Genomic DNA, 27,902 nt, shown 5'->3' with positions numbered 1-27,902 from the left:
ATGAGTCACACCAGCACATCAAAATATGACTATTAAACATACTGCATTTAATTTGTGTACTTATGCTGATAATAATAGTTTTTGTTTTATCAAAATCGGGTCAAAATTACCGAAGTTACAGCGTTATAAAGTTTCACTGCTTTTTTAAATTTGCGTTGCTTCGCGCGCTATGCGCTGACGTCACGTCGTGACAGACACGCTTGTTCGACTGCGGGTGATGCGGAGTTTTGATTTGAAAAGTGATTTGCATTTGATATTTAAAGAGTCTGTGTATGTGTATGTGTTATAAATTTAATCATCGTGTTTTTTGTAAAATAAGCCTCCACTAAGATATCCTCGATCTCGATCGCCACGCACACAATCATCAACTAGACCCAGGTAAAGAAAGTTGAACTCGTATACTACTAATAATATTTTTGTGTGTAGTTAACAATAAAATTGAAAGTTTGTTACATTACAAATTACAAATAATGAGTGTTACGTACCTACCAAGTGTAAATTTAGGAAACATAGTTTTAAAATAATATTATAAAAAAAATTTGTCACCCCTGCCTCTGACTTCAGTCAGGTTGATGGCTATCATATGAACGCAAGAATCTACTCTGTAGGTAGTCTTATATGATTGGGTGTGTAATGAGAACTTTTAATTAAACTAACATTTTAATTTTGATATTATTAGATTTAATAAACATGGGTTATTTTTTCAAAACAAAAAACCAACGCCAACTCAACCGCCGCGCTCGGCTCGCCGCCGCCTGTGAAGTCATTGAACTGCTCATTAAATAGTATCAACTGTTTAGTAGAAGTTCATTGCTAGGTAGGTATGAACATGATATGGCATCTTGATCTTGAGAAAGTGTTCAAAAGGCAATAAACTTTTATCTATACTAATATTATAAAGCTGAAGAGTTTGTTTGTTTGTTTGAACGCGCTAATCTCGGGAACTACTGGTCCGATTTGAAAAATTCTTTCAGTGTTAGATAGCCCATTTATCGAGGAAGGCTATATATCATCACGCTACGACCAATAGGAGCAGAGTACCAGTGAAAAATGTTACAAAAACGGTAAAAATTATGGTTCTCTTATGTGACGCAAGCGAAGTTGCGCGGGTCAGCTAGTTAGTTATATTTAACATTTGCGCTTGACAGTATCTGAACCGGGCTTTAAGTTTTAGATTAGGTGTCTTTTGCAAAAACATAAAACAGTTTACATGGTACAGAAAAAAACAATTTTTGGGGTGTTTTTTCACTGGAGTTAGTACACATAGGAACAATACAATATTTTCTAACCATTTTGTTTGCCCACTATAAGCAAAACAAGTTATTTAAAGCGAAACCGCGAGAGCGCAACGAGCCTATGTACGTATCGGCAAGTACTGACGAAAAAGCAGTGTCGCGAGATGACGTCACACGTCCGTGCGGCCGCTTCGCCGGAGTTTGGCGCGAAGGCCATACTTTGACGTTTAATATCTCGGTCATTTTTGAAGATACGAAAAAAATAAAAACAGTTTTTTTATCCTTGAAGTACCTAGTTTTTAAATATGCTCATAATAAAAATCATTGGTGTGACTCATTATAGGTAGGTGGGTGTACATACTCTATGTACTTTATGCATACTTATATAAAATAGAATAGGTACCTACATACTTTCAAAAGCGGGAGTGGCTTTTACGTCACAATACCGGTTATTGCAGAACTCAAGGTTCAAATCGAAAAAACCTGACGAATACTTTTTATCGATTTTTAATAAACATTAATTGAACATCTCAAAGTTCAGTCTGTTTTATAGCCGTGTTTCGACTTTAGACTAAACTGGAATTCTTGATTCCTTGTTTACTATACTTTGCTATGGCAATGACCAGTGGCGGTCGCTATTGCATTTTAAATTTTACTGCATTGAGTTAAATATCTTATTGTAACAGCAAGTGCAGTGGTTAGAGACGTTTTGTAAAGTTAGCGGTCGAAGCGGTCAGGTGACTGGCTTTCGTGACGAGTTGCGCCTTTTCAAATGAATCGCGTTCACGCTCTAGGGTTAGCAAATGCAATTCTAATGTGGCTTTTCAAGGTACTAGACAACATACGCTAAGAAAAAGTTTTTTAACGTTGTGGGATAAGATTTTAATATTATAGGCTTACTTCTACGATATTGGCCATTAACAGGGACACAGCTTACAGAATGTTATTTCTTTCCTCATGTTTAGCCGATATCCTTAATCATAAAGCGGGAATTTGGTTGAGGTAAACCATTATCGCATATTCACATCCTTGTTAGTTAGGGCTGAGTCGGTTGCCTCAATTAAATATTCGAGCTCGCTACAATAGCTGATAACCCTATCGCTACTACACCACTAACGAATTTCCTTGTGTGTGTAACTGCATAAATATTTCCACTTACTTGTATGTACACGACACGCCTTCCAATCGTCGATGTGTGCGTGCCTGAAGGTTTGTTTGTGTTCAGCTTCGAGGCCATAAAGTGATTGGCTCATTCGAAGTAAAAATATTTTTTATCAGCCGTCATACACGTTCGCTTAGTTAACATTTATTAGCTGGGGTTTCGGCTAGTTCACCTCATTGTGTCACGTTTTATTTTCAGCCGTGTAGTCATACCCCTTGGAACTGTAGGAACTAAAATTTCCATTTCCTATAAACCATGGGTCAAAGGAAAGTCACTGTAAATCAAGCTGGTATGGTGACCTATAAGGATGTTTTTTTCGTACGCTTGGCACGACTGACATTTCAGTTGTTTTTTTAACCTTCAGTGCGGCGAATGCACGAGGTTTTCGAAGAACTAATGACGTCGGCCAATGTTCAACGTCTGTTAATAAATCTTCGTTGGTGTCTATTAAGTTTTTCTGAACCTTTACATACAATTGACCCTCATTCCCGGCATTCTGTGTGCGTGATCACTGTCACATCTGTCATCACAATGGGAACTACATCGGTAATTTATAGTAAACAAATCAATAAATGTCGCCGAATTATTGACCAGAAAAATATTAATATTTCAACTCGTGTTATAAAGTAGGTACCTAATTACACTATTAGTTATTATATACATAATTAGGTATATAAATTTAACTCTACCGGAGTGTCAAGGTTTCTGATAACAGAAACAATAGTAGGAGTGTGTAATATATATAGTTGTATAGGTACCTACCTATACAATACCTGCCTACACTATATTTATTCATTATGAAATAATAAATAATAATAGGTATGTCATATGAGGAAAAATAAATTATTTCTAATATTTAAAATATTACATCCGTTACATCAAAAATGCTGGTTAAATTCGTACATTGTTTGTATCAGCGGCATATATTTTAGGACATGTGTAAGTGCAAATCAAACAATGACACAATGAGCAAACACTGAGCTGAAACAGCGTTACCTGATAGCCTTCATCTAAGCATAAAATCACGATTACGAAGCGAATCTGTCCGCTACATGCAAAAAAAAATTGAAAACTCAACAAATTTAACAATGTAATTTTACAGTATATTTTTATATTAGCACGAGTTGTTTATAAATAGAAAATCAGGTGATGGTGATCAGGCGATGTGGTCGTACACACATTCCTTAAGAAGTAAGGCGATCTGCATATCTTCACGTGGGGTATAACAATAGAATCTAAATTAATTTATACGCTGCAAAATAGATGCATGTTAATCTTGTAAGCGAGCCTCAAAATTAAATGAGTAGAGTCATCATTATAGAGATTTCTTTTTAGTATGTTTCATTACATTGCTAGTTCTTTATCATGATTGTCGTCATTATTTGCACAGAACACACCTACATTTAGATAATAATACATACAGGATGTCAGATAACAAGGCCCGTGGCACCTTTTTTGCAGACTAATAAACGCCTAAGTTACAGCGCATAACGATATCATTAGGCTTACCTATCATGAATAACATATTATATGATACTATCAGTAATATGTTCGAAAAGTACATTAGAAAGCTATTACTGAGTTATCTGATATCAATGATAAAAGTACAAGGACATATTATTGAGCCACACCCACATGTTTTGCATCAGCTACACCTACGAATGACATCCATTAATTAAATCATGTGAAACGTGACTAACTCTTGTCAATTTGCCAGCATTATGAAAAACATCTGTTGTTTTTTCAAAGTAATGATAAACGTGTGCTACAAAGCCTGCCGTATGCTAATCAACCTAACTTTCAGCAGTCTAACATGTTTTCTTGAAAACTGACATCATTAGCTCTACATTGTTAGCGTCGACTATGAAACGCTGTAATGACCTCAACGTCTGTAAAGGATATTACAATAATGTTTTCATAAAACAATGCTTTGCATTCTTTACATTTCCAGACATTGTTCACGAGTTGGCAGGTGGTACGTATTCTGTCATTTTCATAACAAATGTAGTATAGCGTCGAAGCCATGGTCACGAGCTGCGCCTGCGTGACAGATAGCGAGTGACGTTCGGGGGCTTGGTTGAGCCAGCCAATCAGGAGCTGCCAGCGGCACCGCCGCATGCGTCAGAAACATAAAATACTATATTTCTTTCCTCTGTGATATCAGCCAAATATATTGAAATCGTACAATCAACTCGTGTGTGGGTAGATGTACTAGTATAATAATTGTAGCGTCCAATTTCGTAACGGATGAGATAACTAGGCGATATGACATGCTCGCTAGGTAAAACTAGCCGTGATAATATCTTGTAAAGGTATAATGATAGGGTATTAACATTAGTTAAGGATGAATGACACATACATTATCGTGATTAAAGTCCACTACACGATAAGTTTTGAACTAGCTAGAGTGACTCCCCAATAAAGCGATTACGACTGATATTAGCACACGTTCAAAAATATATTGCTAAAACAGCTGATGCAACAGTAGATTGAATTGTGTTAGTGAATTCGCACAAGGCGCCGGAGGTTTGCGCATACCGACGTTGTACATGTATGTAGGTAGGTATTTCATATGGGTTGCGTGTCGTTGCACGCGTGCGCTCGCGCCGGAGCCACACCTCCGCACAATAATACATGCTCGGTACAACGTACAACAGTTTCTTAGAACAGAATCAATGAACTCTGCACTTGGCATTTTCGGTTTAGCGAATGAATATTCAGTGGGCAATTGCAGAAATGAATTTGCTAAAATGTGTAAGTATTTACCCATATCGCAAAGATGGAGCATGTGTAATGCAAAGTAAAAATTATTGGCGACCCAGAAAGTAAATGTAAATTAGAAAGATATCCGAACAATAGAATTGTTGTTCTCTGTTGTATAATTCAACATTCTTTATGTCTGCATACATAAAGAGATTTGATGATGTCTGCATACATGAATATCATAAAGAGATTTCTGCTTGAATTACCTGTGCAAAGTCACCATAAGTCTGGCGCGATATGACATCAGCAAGTCGTTGATAACTGGACATTGGCAGCAACATAAGACTGAAGAATACTTACGTAGCCTATGTAGAGCTGCCAAATTTTAACCACCTTAAGACAGTGTAATATAAAGTCAACATAGGTATCTAGTCTCTTTTAAATTCTTGAAAACAAAAATGTTGTGTATTTTCCTCAAAATTCTTTAAAAAAATATTCCGTATAATTTGCGGTTTTATGTCATGTACTAAGTATAAATTTCATCGTAATCCTTGCCTTAGTTATGTTTACTATGTCATCATTGAGTGCAAATGTGGATTTCCTCATAATGTTTTTCTATGCCTTATTTAGTTAGGGGAAAAACGCACATACGTAGGTACTTAGAGTACACACCCACCTAGTAGTTTACTATCGGTTTTCAATTAACAATAAGTAATTAAAGACGTTTAGTACGTAATAAAAATTCCTTTCGTACTTCTTGTCATCAATTTACCTCTATCTTACGCACAGAATATCTTTCAATAACAAGAATCTTGAACTAATTTTATTTGTCTCTACATTATGATACTACGAATATAGAAAAATAGTAGATTTAATTATTCCTTATGCCAAAGATATTACACTGTTCTTTTGTCTCATAAATGGAAGCCGGGAAAATATAATTGGCTCTGATTTTTGTCGAGGACTTTGCTTTGATATGCCGAAGTTTATCATTGCTCTATATAAGTCATGGAGTTTAACGCAAAAAGGAAGATTTAAGAGTGTTTTAATTCACTTAACAATGACTAATGAGCCACTTAAAGCAAAAAAATACTCTACAAATTGCTGGTAAAATCACCGTGTTACATTGTAAAAAGAAACATAGTAAGTAGCTATACCTAACGATGTCAAATCGGACATCGCACAGACAACTGTCTTGATTGAAATAATTGCTGTTGATCAAGAGCGGAATTTTCCGTTTGCCTTTAAAATGGTATAAATCGCTTGTTACTTGAAATTCACCATCAAGGATAGATTGATCGATTTGTGATGAACATAACGGTACTGTGAATCTTTATGTTGACCAAGTTTATTGACGGTGTGACGCACGTACCCACTGAAAACTTATTTTTAGTAAAGTAAGTGTGAAGAATTTCGTACGTAAGTACTACAGAATTCTGATTGATGCTAATTTCAATAAAGTACCGTAGTTTTTTGCTGATAATAAGATCCAATAAAAGGTTTAAATATTATATTAGTAGAATGGAATCGATAGCAGGACAACTTACTGCGCGTAATAACTTTTTGATCAATGGACAAAGGTTTTGTTTTTGTTATATTTGTGCAAACAATTAGTGATGAACCAAACCAAAACAATCAAGGAACTAAAAAAAATGTGTATTTCTATATAGTAGATTTTCTTCTTCGTAGTTTAATTTAATATAAGGCACGAGACCTGAGTTTGAATATCCATATCTGAAATCTTTATTTTGTACAGAGTTACATCAGTCTCTACATTTGAGAATAAATACTTACGAAACATACGTTTTCAGGTAATTTTATGTCCTGACAATAAATTCCAACGCGTACTTACTTAAACCTTTTATTACTTACTTCCATTATAGCTGTCCATAAAACATTGTTACAACACTTCTTTGAAATGGCTTATTGGCATGTAGGAGGCAAATAGCAAGGAACTTAAAAGTTCAGGATATGGCCATTACGTCACAAAAAAAAACATTTTTCTAGCTCTCGGCCCGCGGCTTTTCCAGCGTCCTCATCCTCTCTTAGTAGTCCTCTACGCTTCCTAGGGAATACTTCATATCAAATTTCAAGTTCCTAAGCGCAGTACTTAGTTTCGGCTGTGTGTTGTCCATCAGCCAGTCATTCAACCACTCAATTACGGAAGAGTATAAATATTGATAGTATAAGATACCATTATTTATAATTTTTCCGAGAACCTACGGTTTTTACCTATCTCTGGATATTGAAAAGTTAAAATTCACAAGGAAACGCAAACCGGAATTTTCTTCTAACAGCATAATTAAAGACGCGTTCGCTATAATCGTTTCGAAGTAGGTATGCATGCCTTCTTTTGGACTTTAACTAGATTCTAATCAAAATATGTAATTAATTACAGGATTTCCACAGCAAGTCATCGTTATTATACCAAATGTGCGTTAGGTAAATCTACTAATTAAAGAATGTGGCAACGCGCAATTTATGCATTAGGTTTGTAATTCAGGCTTGAGTCTCGTATTTTACTTACAGCTGAATTTGCCGACTTTAAGACAACCGTAAACACTTACCTTATTTCTGTGAGTGGTCCAACAATGTTCTTACAGATTGTACTTTTTTTATCACACTCAGGAACTCTTTCCGAGCAGGAAAATAAATTTTAATGAATCGAATGGAACCTAAACACCTAAGTCGTCGACAGCCGACATTCCATTAGTTGGCGCCTACAGTGTTGGTCATTGATAGGATTTCGTATTACTCATAAACGTTTCAGATGAAAACGCAGTGATCAGTGGTTGTGGCAATAATATGCAACTTTATAGAAACTGGTACTGCCTTACAGTTCGCTGGTTGGTACTGGTTTCTACGAGATACTTCTAATGAGAGTGCTGACCAATTATCCCTCGATTAAGATCTCATCGCACTTAGTCCCAGACTTTCGCTAATTAATGGCAATTAGTGCCAAAGCTGGCATGTAGTGTTAAACCCTTAAAGGAAAGTTGTAATAAACATTGCGAAACATCTGAATTCTGAAGTAAGAGCTAATAAATTGTAAAATTATAAGTATGATAATTAAATAACTATAGGAACGTGAATAATACGTCTGATGTGTCTGTACCGAACTTCGGTGAAATGTTGACGTTGAAAAATATTTCCCTTTCCCACCAATGGTCTCGAGTTCTCGAACGACCGTCGAATTTTCTCGATCGAGGTTTCATGTTGTAGTGAATGCTTGCCTCGTATGTACACATCGATGCTCTTAGGCGTTTTGTTTCATAAACATCGTTCGTTATCCATTGGCATCGAATGGAAAGTTACCGACGGTGCCGCCGATCCCCACAGTGACATTACTGTTCATATTGCTTGACATATTGAAATATAACACGCATCTTAGTGCTTTTCCAAGAATATAATGAACAGCGATAAGCTAGATTGCCTCTCAGGTTCATTGAATAATATCTTGTTTCTATGAAAGATAATCATTGTCAATCATCGATCAATTCTTATATAATTTTATCTAGGAATATTTTCTACTCAGTTGGCAACCTAGATAAAATCATATCATAAACGATACATTGTTAACTTCAAGCATAAATCATTACCAACACAAAAATAAGTGATACTTACTTACCTCTACATACTATAATTATAAATGAAGTCATGAAATGACGAAAATATTGACCAACACCGCTATTACGAGTGCAATTGCACTAGAACAAAAGTAAGCATTAAGAGCCAGTAACATTAGGTAATATTATTGTTTGTTGTTGAGGCATTTTCCTAAACAGGTCATTTCACTTCTGAAACATCGGCATTTCAAGTTATTACATCAGCCAGGTACAAACAACGTTTATCAAAATACGACGACACTGCTTGTTATATTGTAGAGCTATTTAGATACTTTGAAGTGCACTAGCACTTATGACTGTTTAATTATTAAGATTTATATCAATGAGCTCATGAATGGCCTTCGTTATAGCTAATTTATCGTTATCATCTTCACCTGACGCAACGTTTATGTATCACGGTCCAAGGTTGTCTATAGTTCACTCACTGCAATGAAAGTCTGTAGCGATTATAGTTAGCGCTGGCGGCCTCTGATTGGCTCTCCGCGGAGGCCTGGCCGGGTGTGGCGAAACGTGTCGAGTTTAACCTGTGTTCTCGGCTTACAAAATACATCTAGAGTTTGAATACAAGCTGAATAATATCAAAAAATACGGTTCATGAATATAAGATATTGTTTTCCTTGTCACGGCTACTTGGGCTTGTCACCATGCGGTACTGCTGAAGCACGTTATGTTTGCATTTTTTGTGTCTCGTGTATAAATTGGCTGAATAGATTGTAAACAAACGAATAAACGCTAAACAATTTTGATTATTACAGCGAGGTCGTTTAATGTGAAGTCATTATTAAAAACTAGGAAGTTATCGCTTGGTTATTCTCAACTTTTTACAAACGTTTTTCAGGGTCTGACCACACCCAATGTTCGTTGGTCAAGTGCCCATCGAAGGCACGGCAAGAATTATTATCTGTGACACGTGCAACTTTTTGTAGTGTTCACTGTATTTATTTAAACAAGTTTGTGTGACCTTTAATTTTAAAATTAGAGTTGATAAGCTTATTCACAAACAAGGTATTTATCGCTAGGTCTCGACTGAAGTAAATCGTTTATTAGCATTATGGGTATCAGTGATAATTCGCGTAATGATACTGGGATAATTCACTACGTTTTAGCAAGTTAATGTACTAAACTGCAGTACTTTGGGCGCTTATGATTATGATTGTTAGGTAAACGTGACCACTTCATCGTTCACGCTATTATAATTATCTATAGCCCTTGTGATATGTTATGCTAATGTGCTTAAAAGCTACTTAATCACAGATAATACTATCCTATGTACCTACTTGGTGGAAAGAGCACGGCGCACTAGTCTACATAGAAAATTCAACAAAAGATATGAAAATTTGTTTCTGTTTAGACGGCCTGCTTAACACCATTCATTCTGACGGGAGACCCGTGCCCAACAGTAAGTCAGACAAGAACTGTGACTTTCGATGGAAAGCAGAATTTCCATCATATGGCACAAGAACAGTCCCTTGCAGTACATTTACCCAAAACTGATCTCCTACTGTTCAAGCATAACCTTAAATGACACACAGGACTTAATACTGAAAGCCGGTTTTCATTGAACGATGTAGCAAATGTACAAGTCTTGCCGGCAGCTTGCAATTGCATAGTGTAGGTGTATTTTGTACCAACATCTCGTAGGAAGACAATTATTCTAATAGTAGTAATATAAAAATCTAGAGCGAGGTGATTTAAGACGTTTATTATTGGTATTCAATGTTTATTGCAGAGTGCGGTGTGCACCCTGTCGAGCTGGTTTGAAACAGTAACCAGTTTTAAAATGTAGCTTCTTTTTATGAAAGAAACATACAATAAATGCATTTTAGCCTGGGCTTAATGTATAATAGCATGAATATTATAATGTAACTAGCTTTTGCCCGCGACTTCGTCCGCGTGGCTTGTGACTTAGGACATAATTTTCATCCCCTATTTTATCCCCTTGGGACTAGAATTGATCAACGTCCTTTCTTAGCGGATGCCTACGTCATGAAATCTACTTGCATTTCAGCCCGGTCCGTCCAGTGACTATGTCAGTCAGTCACCTTTGATTATTATACAAATAGAAGATAGATAGACGTAGGTACCTACATTTAGACATAATCGCACAACCCAAATTATTGATCTGTGATAAATAATGTCACGCAATATATTTTCTAAATCTGAAATCAGGCCCTATCATAGTATGCGTAATTTATTACACCATCCGATGACTAATATTTATATAAATTGTTTTTTGACTGTATTATCTAATCTTTATATCTTATTTATTCACGGTGATTCGAAGTAAATAATCTTGATCATGTTACGTTATAGTCTTATCAACGACACACCTACCTCTTGCAATGTATTTGTTTCGCGCGAATTCATTAAAGCGAAATCGACGAGATCGACGAAAAAGCGCAAATTCATTAAAGTTCTTTAACAAATACAAAGTAGATATTATTATGTGCTTATCAGGGTTACTATGCATTTTTAGGAATTAATTTAATTAATTATCTTAGTTATCAATCTATATTTGGAACGTGAGGTAGGGCAAACCTTATATTCAGAAAAACGGCCTGTCAGAATGGAGAGTATCTATTATCTACTTATTTTTACCATACCTTACTTTTACGAATTTCTAATTCGCGTATTACAGTTTATAAATATCAAGTTTTATGACCTATACTAACGTTTATTTTTAGAAAATTGCATAACATGATTCTGGTAATTCGCCAACCTAACCCACATAATATGCCGACTATGCCAAATAGTATCATTTGGCATAACATTTAAATTCTAACGCTGCAGAGAATTTTGTTTGACATTCATTGATAGATACAAAGCACACCAAAATCCGGTTCTTGTATACCAATCAAGTTTGGCATTTCATTAATTCAATCCTTTCAACTTAATAAGACACGATCTACATAATTTATTTACGATATAATATAGGCCGGTAGCGCATTAGGTCACTAGATCTGTCACATTCCATGTTTTAATTATGTTTCAGCCGGGTAGAGTGTCACCTAATGAGGGTAGTTGAACAAAATAGTTGAAGCACTTGCTATTGTTTTGTTTCTTGCTCGATTTCAACACAAAAATCTTCAAGTAATGTCACCTTACCAATGTTTTGACTTTATCCCGTCAAGTAGAGTGGGCACTACATGTATTTTCCTCCTCTCATCTCTATCAGTCGTCAATACTTTCTTTACCCCTTTGATGGCCAATAACGGCCATGTCCTCACATCATTCACACAATCTATCCTTCGTTTTTGGGTCTAAGTAATGCCACCTTATATGAAAAATACCGATAAGTACATAGTTTAAGGCCTACATCAGTCATATGTGCTGTTTGTACGTTACTGATGTCACGTATGCTTTTTACAAGTCTTTATTTGCACATATACATTCATGCATAGGCAATCTGCTTTTGTTGTAAAAGTTTTCAAACAAAGCAAATGGGTTTTTGCTTTTCTCGGAACACTAAAGTAGAAAACGGTACTTTGTTTGTCAAAAGAACGTAGAGCTTCTAAGTAGAGCTAATTAAATGCAGGGTAAAAAAAAGTTTTTCCATTTACACTCGCTAGTTGGGGATCTTGAAAAAAATGTTGAAACGTCTAGTCATAAATTACTTAGGTCGTTTAGCAAATTTTCAGCTAATATGTACGAGTGTAGAGCAAGAAATTGTATTGAAAGCTGTAATAAATTCGTTAAGTCATGTTTTAAAATTGTGTACAATTTTTTTTACGAAGATTAATGTAATTTAGTATCCTGTCTTGAGCGTAGGTATAATGTCGTCGAGGAAGACTGATAACCGTCTAGAGGTCGACCAGGTGTCATCGAACAGCCATGAAACAGACTGAATATGAGAGGAATATACCTATACTCTATAGCCTGTAGGTAGCTGAACTATTCAATGTTGTTTCATACAACAAACGCTGCAAGTCTTAGGTCAAGTTGCGGCGGAAAGATCAGGTCACTATCGATGAATGTGCGTCGCCTACAAAATTATTCAATGTTTCAAGTGATTGTTATTGATTTGACATTGGCGCTGTCGATCATTGTGATGAATTGCTACGCAGTAGGAGGGTACTTATAATGTTCATTTACTGTTAAATACGTGCGAATATACGACGTGGGCACGGCGGCACTTTGACGTCATTCATTCTTCTTCAGATGACATCTGCATGAGATTTGTTTTACATAACGCTTTTTATCAGGAAACCTTTGTAGTAAGACAATAAGATTATGGTTCACAAATACAATAACCTTTTGAACTAATATGGAACCGTTACGTCTGGATCTGTAATCATATTATTGTGCATCTGTAAATGTCTGTAATTCTGCAAACTAGACTCACCATCTTCAAAAATGTAAGCAGGTACATACTAGTTAGTCATCGTTCTCTAGTTAAACTTATCATTTGCCTATTTCGAAAGATCGGATGGAATAATATTAATGTTGCATTATAAAAATAATAATTTCTTTTTGCAACTGATTCTTCAGATAAAATGACAAGAAGAATAATAGAATATCCTTAGAATTATAGTCTTAGTCTTATTTCTCGTTCTGACAAAGATATTGCGCATCATGATTTAGACCACTCCATTATTATCCTATAGTGGCAATTTGTGGCGACCTTTAACTAAGAAAATATAATAGAAAAGGCGCCATAAAACTAAGTTATAATTATAAAGTTAATTATGCGGTTGACGTGCAATGGAGAAGGCTGTATGTAGGTTTTCAAACGTCAATAAAAATAATGTAAACGGGAAGTGTTTATTTGTTCACAACGTGACGTTGATTAACTATGTTTGACTTCCTCGATTTATTGCAGCCATCAGTAATCCATTTAGTTGAGAGGCTTGATATTCAATAATACAGTCCATCATATTGTCATGGACTGTATTATTGCATGGGTGGGAAATGGCGAAATCTTTATAGCGAGAGAGGGATATTTTATTCTAAAAAAATGTTTCTTAAGAGGTTGTTCACACTCTCTTACATCCTGCAATCAGTAACTGTAAAGATTTTGTTTGATACCTGCAAATTTACAACGCTTCAGAGCTAAATTGCGTTTCAACTTTGGACATAATTCAGAAACCGCAAACAAAAAACTAGCAATCTCATATTTTCTTCTATTCGAATGGTTCAAAAAACTTTAACTCATGCTGATGATAAAGATTTTTTATGATCTAGTAACAAAAAATAGAATATATCAAGACTGGAAAAGGAAGCAAGTTTTGTATTTTAGAAGGTAAACAGGTACTTGTTTGTTAGAAGCTTATGCTTCAGGCTCCACCCAAAAAAGTTTTTTTTCGGGTTGTTGTTTAATTTTGCCCAGTAAATTTCCTTGTCAATTTGTCATTCAATAAAAAACCTGATTCTGAAAAACCCACATTAGAATGGCCGATTGCTCTTTAAAACCGCATTCTGTATTATTAACTTGTTTAGCTAGAAATAAATGTTTTCATAGAAGTTCTTATTCCACACAAGACTTTAAGTGGCTTCTCTATTCTATCAAGATAAAATTTGCTTTACAGAAATTCTCGTTTGATATTATTCAAATGTTTCTTAAGTACCAAGACCAATTGTCTTAGTAACTTCAGTAAGTTACTAAGACAATTGGTCTCTATCCTAAACCTGGTACACTTTTGTTTACACTAACGTGATTTACTACGCGAAACATGAACAGATGGATTTGTAATAAGATTGAATCAAGCAAAATAAGTGTAATGAGGTGATCCATCAAATCAAAATATCGAACGATGTTGTTTGACTTACAGATAGGCCAATATAATAAGTATGATTCAATTGATTGCAGGATAATGCCAATACACGTGTCAAACATCGTTATCTTTGTGTAGGCATATTATTTCAAAATTATTTTTTATCCATTCCGGAATCATTAAGAAAAATGTGATGGACGTTGTTGGGATGTTTTGGAGATGACAAAGTTCCTGGTCAGATTTTTTTTCTTTTATCCTTTATATGGCATTACGCTGAATTTTGGAAACAAGTTTTAATAATAAAATTAATAGTGCCACGTGGATATTAGAACGTGATTCCTGTTTAAGATTAATACGCTTATCCAATTATTTTAATGCGTTGTCAATAATTATCAAGATGCCGATAAAATCTAGGATAAGATTGGAGTTGGGTAATAGAACGGCCGGTTTTCCACTTGCAAAATAACCTAGCGATCTGACTTGTAGAAAAACTATCAAACCACTACCTACCTTTAAGGTAACTTTATACACTAAAAATGATGACGAGTAAGGTATCAAAATAAAAGTCCAGTTTGCGTTGATTGAGAAGCCCCTGTACCTTTATTTAACTCTTCTTCACGTGTAATCCTACTTGCCCATTCGTTGTATAGACCACTCTTGCTGGCAGAGTGGGCACCGATTATTTTGCTTCACCCAAAGAGACATGCAGCAGAAATGGAAGCTGTGGTTACATTCACCCCACACGACCACGCAGTCTTGCTTGCCGTAGGAATCCTTCTTGCTCTCACCTTGGCATCGCAGACAAGCATCTGTTGACAAAGAGATAAGATTAAAGTTATATTTTTATATCAAACGATATTTATAAACAGATTGTCGACAAAATTAATTAAGATAGATTGAGTTATGTGTATAATATAAAAGTGAAATAGTCTAGACTTTAGGACAATAGTGCATTTACACCGTCTAGATTTAATCCATCGTCAAGATAAGCGCTAGTAAGAAAATAAACAAGAGCAGCGAAAATTTTGTAAACTACTACTTTCGAATAGCGCACATTCGGGTGATAGCTTAATCTCAAACATTTTCAAGTATTGTTAGAAGAGGTGAGAGGTATCGCGTGACAGCGGAATAGTTTTGAGTGGGATGATCTTTTCCGCGATTCTCTACCACTTTCGACTACCGACAACCGGCTAGCTATCGAAAAATGTTGTATGACAGTCAGTTCAGCGCCTCTAGCGGACGTCGTAGAAACTATTTTGGCATTCAATTTTAAACGTCAAACTCTCGATACTAGGTGATTCCAATTGTAGAGAATCGTACCTGTTGTCTATAAATTACACTGTGGCTCAGTCTTCAAACAGTATAATTTTGAATTTAAATATGTGTAAATGAAATGCACGTTAGTTACATAACGATTATCGCAAATAAAATGATCAATGCTATTACGTAAAGCCTTATTGCACTGCATTAATAAGAACATAGGTTATGAATTGATAGCGTACCACGCAAAGCTCAGTATAATTGGTTATATAATGGTCTGAGACAAGCAAGTAATTAACATTGTAAACGCCAGCATTAGTACAATCAGTTACAAAAGTCGCTTAACAAATAGAACTTTACGATGCCCTGTTTGAAATATGCATGTTATTCCTTCAAGAAAACAATCGAGACACTTTGAAATGATAATTGTGACCAATTTTAGCGAGTTAAAACCGTAATGATAAGTAGTTTTTGAACTATTGAGTTGTTCAGAGATTTTTGTTGTTAACTGTACGTGACCGTGGATGTACGTCACATAAACCATTATGTATTATTTTTTCAGCCCTTGGCTTATTTACAGAGCAGACGATGACTGTGGAATTTAAACAAAATTATGCCGTAATTATACTAATAATAATGGAAATATTTAATAACATAATGCACGCGACATTCTCTATTTTTTTACACACTTTAACTGGTTTTTCTCCAAACGTGAAGGCCGTGTGGAATATTTATTATTATTAATTCCACGATGTCAATTTGCAATGCGTCGTTCAGTAGCGCAATTCTCTAATACTATCGACTATAGACAACTGGTTATCTACGAAAATGTGATCAGCGCTTCTAGCGGGAGTCATAGGAACTATTTTTGCAGTACATTTTAAATGTCTAACTTTCGCCACTCAATAGTACTTCCTGGTCGTAGAGAATCGCGCTACAGGTGGGTGTCGATAAAGATTTCTAGGGTACCTTACTGTTGCGGAACAAAAGGATCAGGTATTAGAATACTTTATGAAAGAATATGATATGATCTCTATTTCTATTTCGAAAGAGAACATTTGTAATTCAATTGACTTGTGAATTACGCAAGGTTTAGTAAAGTAGGGTATTTAAAAAAATAGCATTGTTTGTTACAAAAAAGTTTCCGTATAGAATATAACAGCTTGATTCTAGTAATACAATTGTACATTTAATTCTGAAATACAAATTTATTTGTCTTTGTTTCAATTCGTTCGCACGGAAATGTAATAACTTTCCTACTTTCTAAGAAATAAAGATTAGAAGCAGTATTTATTATACAATAGAATACGGGAATTAAGTTGAACACGCATTTTATCTGAAAATTACAGACGTTACGGCGCAGGTTACACTAGCCGTGGTCGTTAATTCCCGTATTCTTTTATAATATATGTACCTACATAAGTACATACTATACATGCAATGCGAAAGTTTAAGTTATAGCAAGATTACAGAGCATTACCCTGAATAAAATGCATGTACATAGACATTAAAATCATGAATAAATAAATGCATTTGACGCCGGACCTAGTTTGATTAAACTTTGGCGTCATCCATTTTTTACGACTACAATTCAATGCTGTGAAGTCATTATACCTATGTACTCTTTGTTCATATAAATTGGTTCCTAGTCCAGCAAGATATTTAAGTTGGCGGAGAAATTGTTATTTTTTACGAATATGAAGGCCCTTACGACGTATGCGGCAAGAATAAGTGTATTAGCACAAAAGTAAATGACTTATTTTTTGGTTGTAGGAACTCAAGCGGCAGTAGCTCATAGGCTGATAGGTAAAGCCTTTTTGGCTTCCCTTTTTTCAAGCTTTATAGCGTCTACAAGATTGGTTAGGTATTTATTAGGTATACAACCCACATTGTAAAGAGAAATTAATTTAATTACCATCAATTGAATGGGATATTTGCAGTAAATATTAAATGTGATAAAGGTATTATTATATTATATAGGTGTTGTGACGGTAGGCTGGGAGCAAACAAGGAGATCACGTTGTGAGGAACCACGAGACATCGCCGTGCAGCCGTGCAGCCGTGGTGTGATGATGTTTATCACAAGTAATTACAACTAACTGATGTTTGCGTGATCTTATAGAACTATGTAACTTCTTTGCCTGACTACTTTGTATAAGATATGTATATCTTTAAATCATCCAATTTACTTCTATCTACTATCGAGTACGGACCTCCCCTTCTTATAATCCTACGCCAGTCTCACCAATCGCAGCTCTCAACAAATATGTTACGTAACTGGACAATCGTGCTAAAAGCTCTCAGATACTATGTAAAGCTGAGTCTCAGATACTATGTAGAGCTACATTAATTGTTTGTTTGAACGCCATAATCTCAGGAATCACCAGCCCAACTTGCACTCAGAATTTACCTGCAATAAAGTGCTTTTATCGACCTCTGTACTTTTTGTTAAAACAAGCATACTGTATAGTGTCATGCTATTCATTTGGTATTAAAGGTTTATAATTAGACATATCGAATTCCGCCACGATTTTATTTATAGTTCGTGAATTTGTTGATACAGGAATTGCGTCAATTCGTCATTGACTACGGATGTACTAAATCTTTCATCGATTAACGACAAGTAAGAGTTTATTATAGATTTTACTACACATTTTTTTAATTCTGCTATTGCGATCAGAATATGTGATCAAAAAAGATAATACCTATAATATGTCAAAATACAGAATTATAGAAAAAGTGGTATCATTTACGATGTAGTTTGAATAATATTTAATTTATATTCTATTCGCGAAACTGCATTAACAAGTATTGGTAATACATAATGTATGTGATGTTAAATAAATATGAAATCTAATGTTTCCATTACGTAGATATTTTACATAAACGATTCATACGGTACATAAAAGTGAATGTAGGCCCTGCATAAAATTATAGATGGAACAAATTACAGTTTTTTCAGACATCTGAAGTGTTAGGTAAAAGTACTTGAAAAAAATATTTCTTGTTTAAGCATTAAGGTTTTTTTGCCTTGCAGTTTATGAAATATCGACATTTAAATTCCGATTCTAATAATATGATATTTACATAATCTGTGGTTGACCAAAGTCCTAGTGATCGTTACATGCAAAAACGTTGGGATTTTTATTACCTCCGTCTATGTGACTTTGATTATTGCATGACAACCAAAGTAGGCCTATAAAAAGCGTTCACATTTGAATCTAGAATAGATAATATAAACGTATTTTATAATTTTATTCAGTTTTGTTTCCTTTTTTATCGGCTGATGATTCGATCCTTACTGGCAGATTCAAAGTTAGCCAGAATCGATACAGGAATTTTCTATTCGTACGTAGTATAGTACGTATATTTTGAGCAGAAATACCCAGTAGTCACAGCACCTTCTATGCAGCCAATCATGTAAAAGGATAGCAATTGATTTAAAGTAATTCTGAAGGATACACAAACAACAGATGGGAGGTGTGTACGCACTCACAATGCACTTAATTCAGATCAATAAATCGCAATGTACATGACACCGCCCCCAATCAAGCTCAATCACGGCAAAGACGCAGACGCACGTTTTACTCGATTTGCGATATTGACCTCTATGTACCTCATTCACAAACAAATAAACAATCTGTCGTGCATTGTCAATAAAAACAATATGTGAACTTAAGTATTCAGAGGTTGAAAATAAAATTAGGCAAAGAAAATAAAAAGAAACTTAATTTTCTGAACACGATCTAAAAGTCGTCTGAAGGTTCTGGTGTATTTCTGTTGAAGTCATTGACTTTAAGGACCTATGCTGAAACAAAATGCTGTTTTTATTAATTACTGAACTGTAATCAAGGGCAGGTGTAGGTATACGTTTAGTTTAAGACATTTTTTTGTGTATCGAAGACAGTTTTGTAGGTCACTTGTCTTAGCAGAATTTTTTTTTACCCAATATTGTCCAACTGCTGGGCAAGGGTCTCCTCCCAAACGAGGTGGAGAGGTTAGCAGAATACAGGTTTATAATTCTACTAAAGCGTCTTGCTGATTTCGTTCCATCCGAAAGTTTCTGGATACAATTAGTAAAGGATCAACCAGTTTAACTTAGACAGAACTACTTTGTTTATTGCCTCATCCAATGCAGTTACTCCGCCATAAAAGTTCATCATTTTAGGACCAACTAATATCGCTAGGCCAAATTTATTAAGACCGGCATTCATTATGTTTTGTTATTCAGGCCAAGTACGTAACCCATCTAAATGGTTAAGCTTTACAATCGAATGACATGTAATAAGACGCCATTGTTGTTTATTTAACCACGTGTTTAGTCTAATCTAGGCTAATCTGAAATAAGCTGACCTGATCTAATTCAAATATTATAAACACTCTGTTATTCCTTAGGCTTTATCTGTTTACCCGGAAATGTATATACTGTTGACAGAATAAAGACAAATGTGGTCAAACTATCACTACGAAGAATAAACTTCCTATTGATTTTTGTTCGATAATGTGTTGAAGACTTCATTTTAGGGCAAATGAATGATATCAGCGCTCGTTTGGAAACGTCCAAATATGTACCTATACTTGATAACCAATTACTGGAAATAAAGGTACAGTTTAAACAATGCCCACATTATTGGTGCATGATCGGTACGTGACGCAAAGTGCGAAGACACCAATTTGTATAATGGTGTTAATTTATACCTCGACGCAAACCAATAAGAGTTCTTTAAACAGTAAATTTTGTGAATAGTGACAATCACAGTGAGTACTGCACCAAATATTCTTTGAGAGGAAATGACAGTAGATATTGGAATCGCTGCATCATCGCATAAAATATGAGGAGCTGGTTATTCCAAGAATAGGACTGATGGCATGTGATATGATTTTACAACTTTAGGCTATGAGGTAATAGCCTAACACTATAAGTCTAATTACGTTGACGTCATTTATTACCCACTAGCTGACCCGCGCAACTTCGCTTGCGTCACATATTACGCCATGTTTTTGTAACACTTTTTACTGTTACCTACTCTGCTCCTATTGGTCGTAGCGTGATGATATAAAATATCCTTTTTTTTCACGAAAAATATTCTCAAAATTATTTATATCTCTTAGTATAACGAAGTCGCGCTAAGACATATCCGCCATTAAAACAGTTGCCATGGCAACGTAATTTTGTTAATTCAATGTCATTATAATATTGATATTTCGCGACTTCGTTGAATTTTCTGAATTTTCCCGGGAAATGCGTCATTTTCCCGGGATAAAAAGTAGCCTATGTCCTTTCTCGGGTATCAAAATATCTCCATACCAAATTTCATGCAAATTGGTTCAGTAGTTTTGACGTGATTGAGTAGCAGACAGACAGACAGACAGACAGACAGACACAGACAGACAGACAGACAGAGTTACTTTCGCATTTATAATATTAGTATGGACTAACAGAATAGTAACGTTTGCATGTTGCTTTGGTCTTTTCAGGTCTAGAATATGGCCGACAAAAAAGAGATGTTTACCCATTTTTTTAAATGGAATTGTTAGGTGCGAATCCAGCTAGTATTGTTAGCCTTCCCGTACAGGACGAAGAAAGGACACTCAAGATCTGATAGAAACGGTACAAAATATCACGAAACCTTACGTAATTGTCCAAATTTTGGCTTGGTAACAAGAATATGTCTGTAAGAAAAGAATATTCAACGGTAATACAAATAAATTAACATGCCAATTGGTATTATAGCTAGGTAAGTATCAAGATAATAGCAAATATTGTCTGAAGGACGCCATGTTTGAATTCATATGCATATTTGCACAGCATGCGTAGTTATTGTATTGTCGTTCAATAAAAAACTTCACAGTTGGTATGAAAGAAAAAGAACAAACATGAACAATTTTATTGAAGTTCTTTGATCGTACTTTTAATATTAGCTTTGACTTTGATAGGTTCTAGTGTGGATACAGATATCTCGATATTTAATAAGATGCTACTTTTTCATATGTTTGCGTGTTTGAAGAGCTTGTATAAAAATGACGAAATATGTATGTTTTGAATTACTTGTCGCATATATCCCATTAATTATTTTTTTTTATTTTATTTTTTAAAAGACAACTCCCGCACTAAGAATTGCTCTTGTGTCGCGGGGACTTTTACAAACATACAAACAACGGACACAAAGCACAACCAGACCCGAAGCAATTATTTGTGGATCGCACAAATAATTGCTCCGTGTGGGAATCGAACCCACGACCTCCCGTTGCAGTGGTATCAGCGTGGCGACCTAAACCACTGCGCCACGGTGGCAGTCAAAAAATTATTTTAAAGTTTGTGCAGTTTTACATAAAGTAGATGCTAAAAGGGAATCATTTTGACGATTTGCAGACTCCCGGTAAAAAGTTGTGCTCTAATAATGTTATCAAGCAATAGAAACATCGACCCTAAGCTTAATAACGCATAACGTTCGTTCATATTAAGCAAATAGTTATTTTTAAAACGTAGAGTAGCTGCAATAATGGGAAAATTTTGCTTCAACTTCCTACGCTGATATCCGCATGATAGTATTTGTAAATCAATAAACATTATACGGCAAGTTTTGCTTTACATTGTTTATGTTTGTCATTAGCATTAGCACGTGGAGTAGCTTTTACGACCTCATTATCTACGAACAATAGCATAATTATATAAACAAAACAGTGATCACTTCGTTACTTAGTGCATTTTAAACGGTTAATTTTACATATAGCCCGTTATTTATTGCATTACTTAGGTAAAGAGTAATGTCAACGGGTCTTTTAACCGACATTTGTAATTTTTATAAATTTTGTAATGAGGTAGTCATAATATTAAAGTCATCTGGTGTATCTCACTAAAAAAAAATGTGTTTTGTTCATTTTAACATTAAAATGCTAAAATTACACTAAGTACCTAAGAACATAATTATGTATTATTTTATTAACTGTATAAGAAGTCATCATTTTGTTACAAATAGGACATCTAAGGCAGATTTTATGTCAGTTTGACTATGCTAATGTACTTGTAGCTAACAAACAGCTGCAAGACGCTCATTACACTAATGCTCATTAAATACTTTGTCTATAATTCCTTATTGCATTATTAAAGCTTACTTTATCTTAATATACTTAGCGCTTTACTGCCTTCTTTGAAGAGATAATTATATTTGCAAATTAGTAACTTATTCGTTTCTGTTTTGATTGACAATTCTAATTAGTTGTTTGCGAAAATGTGTCTAAAACTAGCTATTCTTCGCCAATTTTCACTTAACAATAGCCACGCTAACAACGCTAATATTGGTTAATTACGTATTTAAGCAAATTTTCATGTCGGGTGCAGCAATAAATTCGTTATGTCCACTTACATTGTAACTGAAAATCTGAAATTATATTTTGCTGCTAATCGGATCACCACGAACGAAATTTTAAGTTCTTTTTGTTTAAAACAACAGTGAAACATACTCTTTCGGTTAGATACGTCAAAAGGTGCAAATGTGAATGCTATCACGTGTAAGGAAAATAATTGTTCAAAGAGTCGTGATCCTGATAACAATTACTATCACGTGTAGTGATTCATTTACGTCTTCGATTGGATTCATATAACACTCCATATGAAACGTAATAAGTTTTATTACTAGTATTATTACAATGGATCAATTGATAATCGTAACACGTCTATATTTAGATCGAATTATTCACTACCAAATAAACTCATGATATTGGAGATCGAAGATACTATTTCAAAAGGATCGTCAATGGTAACTTTAGATTTGGTTTATTCGAGAACATTCGTTGGCTGAGATATGCGTGTGATTTATTACGGACTCACGTCTGCGTACACACGCGGTGATTGCTCCCTGAAAGTCCTGCTCTTTCATCTCAACGCTAAATAAATCTACGTTTAAAAATATCTCCTATACGTCTCGAAAATTACGGGTACATTTATTTTATTCCTGTCAACTACGACGAAGGCTTACACCTCAATTTCACCATTTTATCCGATAGAGATAATATAAATTGGATTGTGGTAAAAATAACTTTTATCAACTAATCTATGCTTTTAGAGTCCCTTATCCTAAGTACAAACAAAATAGGTTTGTTTTCCATCATATTCGAGTTTTAATAAAGGTATTTCAGCACGCAATCTAGCGTATTCATGGAAATTTCGCACGTCAGTTTTAATTTCAGGTTATCAAAATATTATTTTTAATCGTTATAGTGGTGAGGTTGCGAAAGGAAATGCGCAATGTGTCGTAAAATATTTGGAGATTGTTTATTGCAAATGAAATCACCTGTAAAAAAAACAGTTAACCTTTAAAACCTTAGTTTAAAGATTCTAATAGGAACTCTACAACGTGATAATGAATATGGACTTTGAACTCTTACTACATGGACTTCGATTTACAAGAAAAATATACGCTAACCTTTATCATTCCGTGTCGAATCCACATGATTTAGTGTAGTGACGTAAGTATGTTTAGAACTAAAGTCAACGTGACTGACTAAACCCACCATTATAAATGCAAAAGATGGATTAAAGGATGGATGTACTTACTTATTTTATGTTTGACCCGCAGATAGTTTATAACCTGGATAAAGGATTGTCTGAAAAAAGTAAATCCTATTTTTTTTCTGGCAATCTTTCTACGCGGGCGTGTTCACGAATAGAAGTTATATGATGCATATTCATTGGTTTATATTTCTACATATTCCCTATAACTGAATGGAGAATGTTAACAAATTTGGATTATTAGCTCTCCATATTCTCTGTTAAAAATAAAAAATACTAGTGAAAGAATTACTTTGATACGTCAATTAGTTTCCGATTAATAAGTAAAACAAGTTGTAACCGCGCGAATCGGTGTGACGTCATTGTACATTACGCTAAGTCTGGCTCACATAGTCTTTTTTAATAATATTTACTATTATTACACTTTAAATGTAATAAGCAGACGAAAATACAACAAAATACTGCGTAAGCTATTACATCTACGGCTGTAGACTTGATATTAAGCGGGACGCGGCCCGCGCGGCATGGTGTACTATGACGTCACGCTGTTAGCGGGACTCGATATTTTTTGAAACTTTGAATGCTTGTTAAATCAAAACTACTTGGTATTTTTGACTAAAACAAAAACTAGTTTTCATGTACATGTACAGGCTTTACTGAGTCAAAATTTCAAGCGATTTGGCATACCTAGTAACATTCTCCATTATGGTAAATCCGAACAAAGTCCTGTAAACAACGCGAACGTGTATTTCATATCTACAGGGAAAATGAGTTAGTGCATATGAGCATAGGGTTTTAGCACTTAAACTATCAACAGGTAAGCATTGCCAACTTTAATTCTAGACTATTTTCTAGAAATTAAAGCCAGCCTTTTACATTTGTTGTTTAAAACTTCTTACTATTTACTTTCTTCGCAGTTCCATTTTAATTAATTTAAGTAACTACTTAAAAATTCGTGAAAAAGATTACTGACGTCAATGAAAGTAGAGTATTGTAACGAATACATAATAAAGTGGCTGTAATATCTAGGTACAATTTACAAGTACGAAGCTATAGGTATAGAAAAGGCGCTTCACTCTTTCATACATTCACCAACTACGTGTATCGCTAGATTGTTCCTGTGTGAGTGAATGACGTGTGTGAATTACAAAACGTTTAAAATGTGTGGGTAGAACACGCGTGTGTGGTAACAATCATTCAGGCACAGTAGCGACCGCAAACCTTTGGTAAAACAATCTCACAAAACGTTGCAATTAATTTTATAAAAATAACAATTTATTTTTATTTCAATATTAATAAAGATAAAAGAACATTAATAATACCAATAATTCTTTAAAATATATTGATTGAAGCTTATTCGTTTTCATTTATAAGTCTTTCAGAGACATGCAAACTCCTAATAAAAAGTGAAAAATGTTGGCAACAACTGTCATTATGCGAGCGTTGCACGTTGGTTCGCGCATTTTTCATACAGTACTTTTCCATCAGTTCCTTGGCGCATACACTGAGGTCGCTGCAGGCCACAGCCTCTCGGACGCAGGAGTCGATAACATTTTGTGTGTGTGCACGCAATACACAATTATGAAAGGAAAAACGTATGTACAAGAAAATGGGTTATATTTCAAATTTAAAGACGTATGGATGAGTAACATCGAGTCGATAGATAATAAGTTTCGCAACTAACGCGATCACGTATCAAGTCCCGTTAGATTTGCTACGATCTTTATTCGGAACCGACAAATATAGTTGGCCTACTCTCGGTTACAGAACTGAATTTAAATTATCATAGAATTTGTTTACGTTTTTTGGAACACAAGCACGAGACAGCAGAATAAGACATACCTAATGTCTTATTCTGCCTATGTATTTTGCAGGTACCTGTCCAATTGTTTTTATATCTCAACTTACTTTGTAGTTAGAGTTCCTGATATCGCAATACTTTAATATCCATATAAATTATTTATCATTTATTTCTCATGTTTGTCGGTTCCTGGAACTTCTTCCGTCTCAGTGAGAAGTAATTTATGTTTTAAGAAAAATATCTCAATGCAAGAGATGACATCGAGAAATATTAAGTACCGAGGTGTCACTTATCGAACCTTACAAAAGGTGCATTTCAAAAAGGATAAGTAAGTATAATTTATAAGCATTTGAATTTCATGCTGCTGTATAAATTATCATGAACAAATCTCCCGCACGTAACATAACAATTTGCATTGAAAATCTTTTTAACACTTTACTGTGAATTGTAATAAAAAAAAATGGTTTCAAGTATTTTTTTTGGAAACTGTTTATCTTTTTACCCAAAAGGGCTGTAGAAGACGAATGAGTAGGTATGAAACATTAAACACTGATTAATGAACAAACAGATGGACGAAAGCTCATGGCTGATGACGCACAACACTGAAGACTGCTGACTGCAAACACGTATACACACGTAATACCCACTATTATATGTACATCGTTATACAATACTCATTTATGCACACGCAGATTTCAAGAATCAATAGTGATTTATTATTTAATTGCTTTTGCTGGTAATGGTTCAATAAAGTAATAAGGTCATCCTTTACAATATAACTTCACTTACCCCCGGTTTCTGAGGTACATTTAGCGGTAGTTTATTCAATAGCGTTAAAACTCATATAGAAAAAACACTATTGAATAGATAAACTACCGCTAAATGTACTCAGGAACCAGGAGTTATTCCTATTATATTAATCTGTGGATTTATGCTATCACTCTCTCTGCCTACTTTGACTGATTCGATTAGCTTTTTTTATGAAAGCGAAATAGACCGACAATCGGGGTTTCTGTTGGGCAGACTATGGGAACAAGGCGTGATATTATGAATGTATGTTTAATATTAATGGATATGATTTTAACTGTTGTGTAATAGACCATAGATGACTTTGCAATAACAAGGTTAAAAGTATTTCAAGGTTTACATTCGAGTATCCATAACTTATAAAACCTGTCATGCGAAAAGTTACCGCGAACATTTGCATACATATTCAAATTGGTTTGATGCTTGAGAAACACAAGGTCGGAAGGTTAGGAGCAAAGATCAAAAGTACCAAAAATGCAAATACAAAAACACAAAGAAAGAGAGAAAGACTTTTCCCTCCTGCGGATAGCAAAAAGTGGTTATTTTGACATTTTCCTTATACATTTTATGACGATATTTTTTTAATCATAGGGTGCACCCCTGAAATGAATAACAGAACTGTTAAATAGAAGGTATTCTTGAGAAACCGCTGAAATCGTAACATGTATTCGAATCTTAAGAATAGGTTCCTTTTTAGGGTTCTTTGTCTCTAATTCCACTGGTCCTAAGTCACAGAGAGAACAAGTTATGTATAAAACAGCATATCATCTATCATTCAAAATTGATGTCTCAAGCATAAAGCTGAAGAAATATTGACAGGAACAGATCAAAGTCAAATAAAGTCAAAGTCAAATATGCTTTATTTCATAAACTTTTACAAGTATTTGAAATCGTCAAAATATTTTTATCTACCACTATACTATCTGATCAAATAGTATACGCCATATGCTAAATCAATTCGTTCTCAATAGTCATTAAATATCCGTACCTACAGCGAGACCACAGTAATAAACAAAGGTTAGAGAAATGTGTTACAGTAGGTACAGAAGGGTTTAATCAATGCTTGTATGGTAATCAGCATTCCG

General features: G+C 34.7%; 1 protein-coding gene and 1 long non-coding RNA gene across 2 annotated transcripts in view; one reads left to right on the top strand and one right to left on the bottom strand.

The window, feature by feature from the left end:
* Window positions 1-15,008: 15,008 nt before the first annotated feature.
* The window catches only part of Roc2 (Regulator of cullins 2), a 36,080-nt gene continuing 23,186 nt past the window's right edge, over window positions 15,009-27,902 (bottom strand). The window contains exon 2 of the mRNA XM_076115720.1: window positions 15,009-15,246. Coding sequence (XP_075971835.1) covers window positions 15,065-15,246 — 182 coding nt within the window. The 3' untranslated portion in view covers window positions 15,009-15,064. The remainder of the gene's footprint in view (window positions 15,247-27,902) is intronic.
* LOC142983177 (uncharacterized) lies at window positions 25,697-26,649 on the top strand. Its single transcript, XR_012960039.1, has 3 exons — window positions 25,697-25,804; window positions 26,221-26,338; window positions 26,579-26,649. It is a non-coding gene; the product is annotated as an uncharacterized LOC142983177 (long non-coding RNA).

This window comes from Anticarsia gemmatalis, chromosome 1, assembly GCF_050436995.1.
Source record: "Anticarsia gemmatalis isolate Benzon Research Colony breed Stoneville strain chromosome 1, ilAntGemm2 primary, whole genome shotgun sequence".
NCBI lineage: Eukaryota > Metazoa > Arthropoda > Insecta > Lepidoptera > Erebidae > Anticarsia > Anticarsia gemmatalis.
The sequence above is the reverse complement of the archived record's forward strand: the minus strand, read 5'-3'. Positions and strand labels throughout refer to the sequence as shown.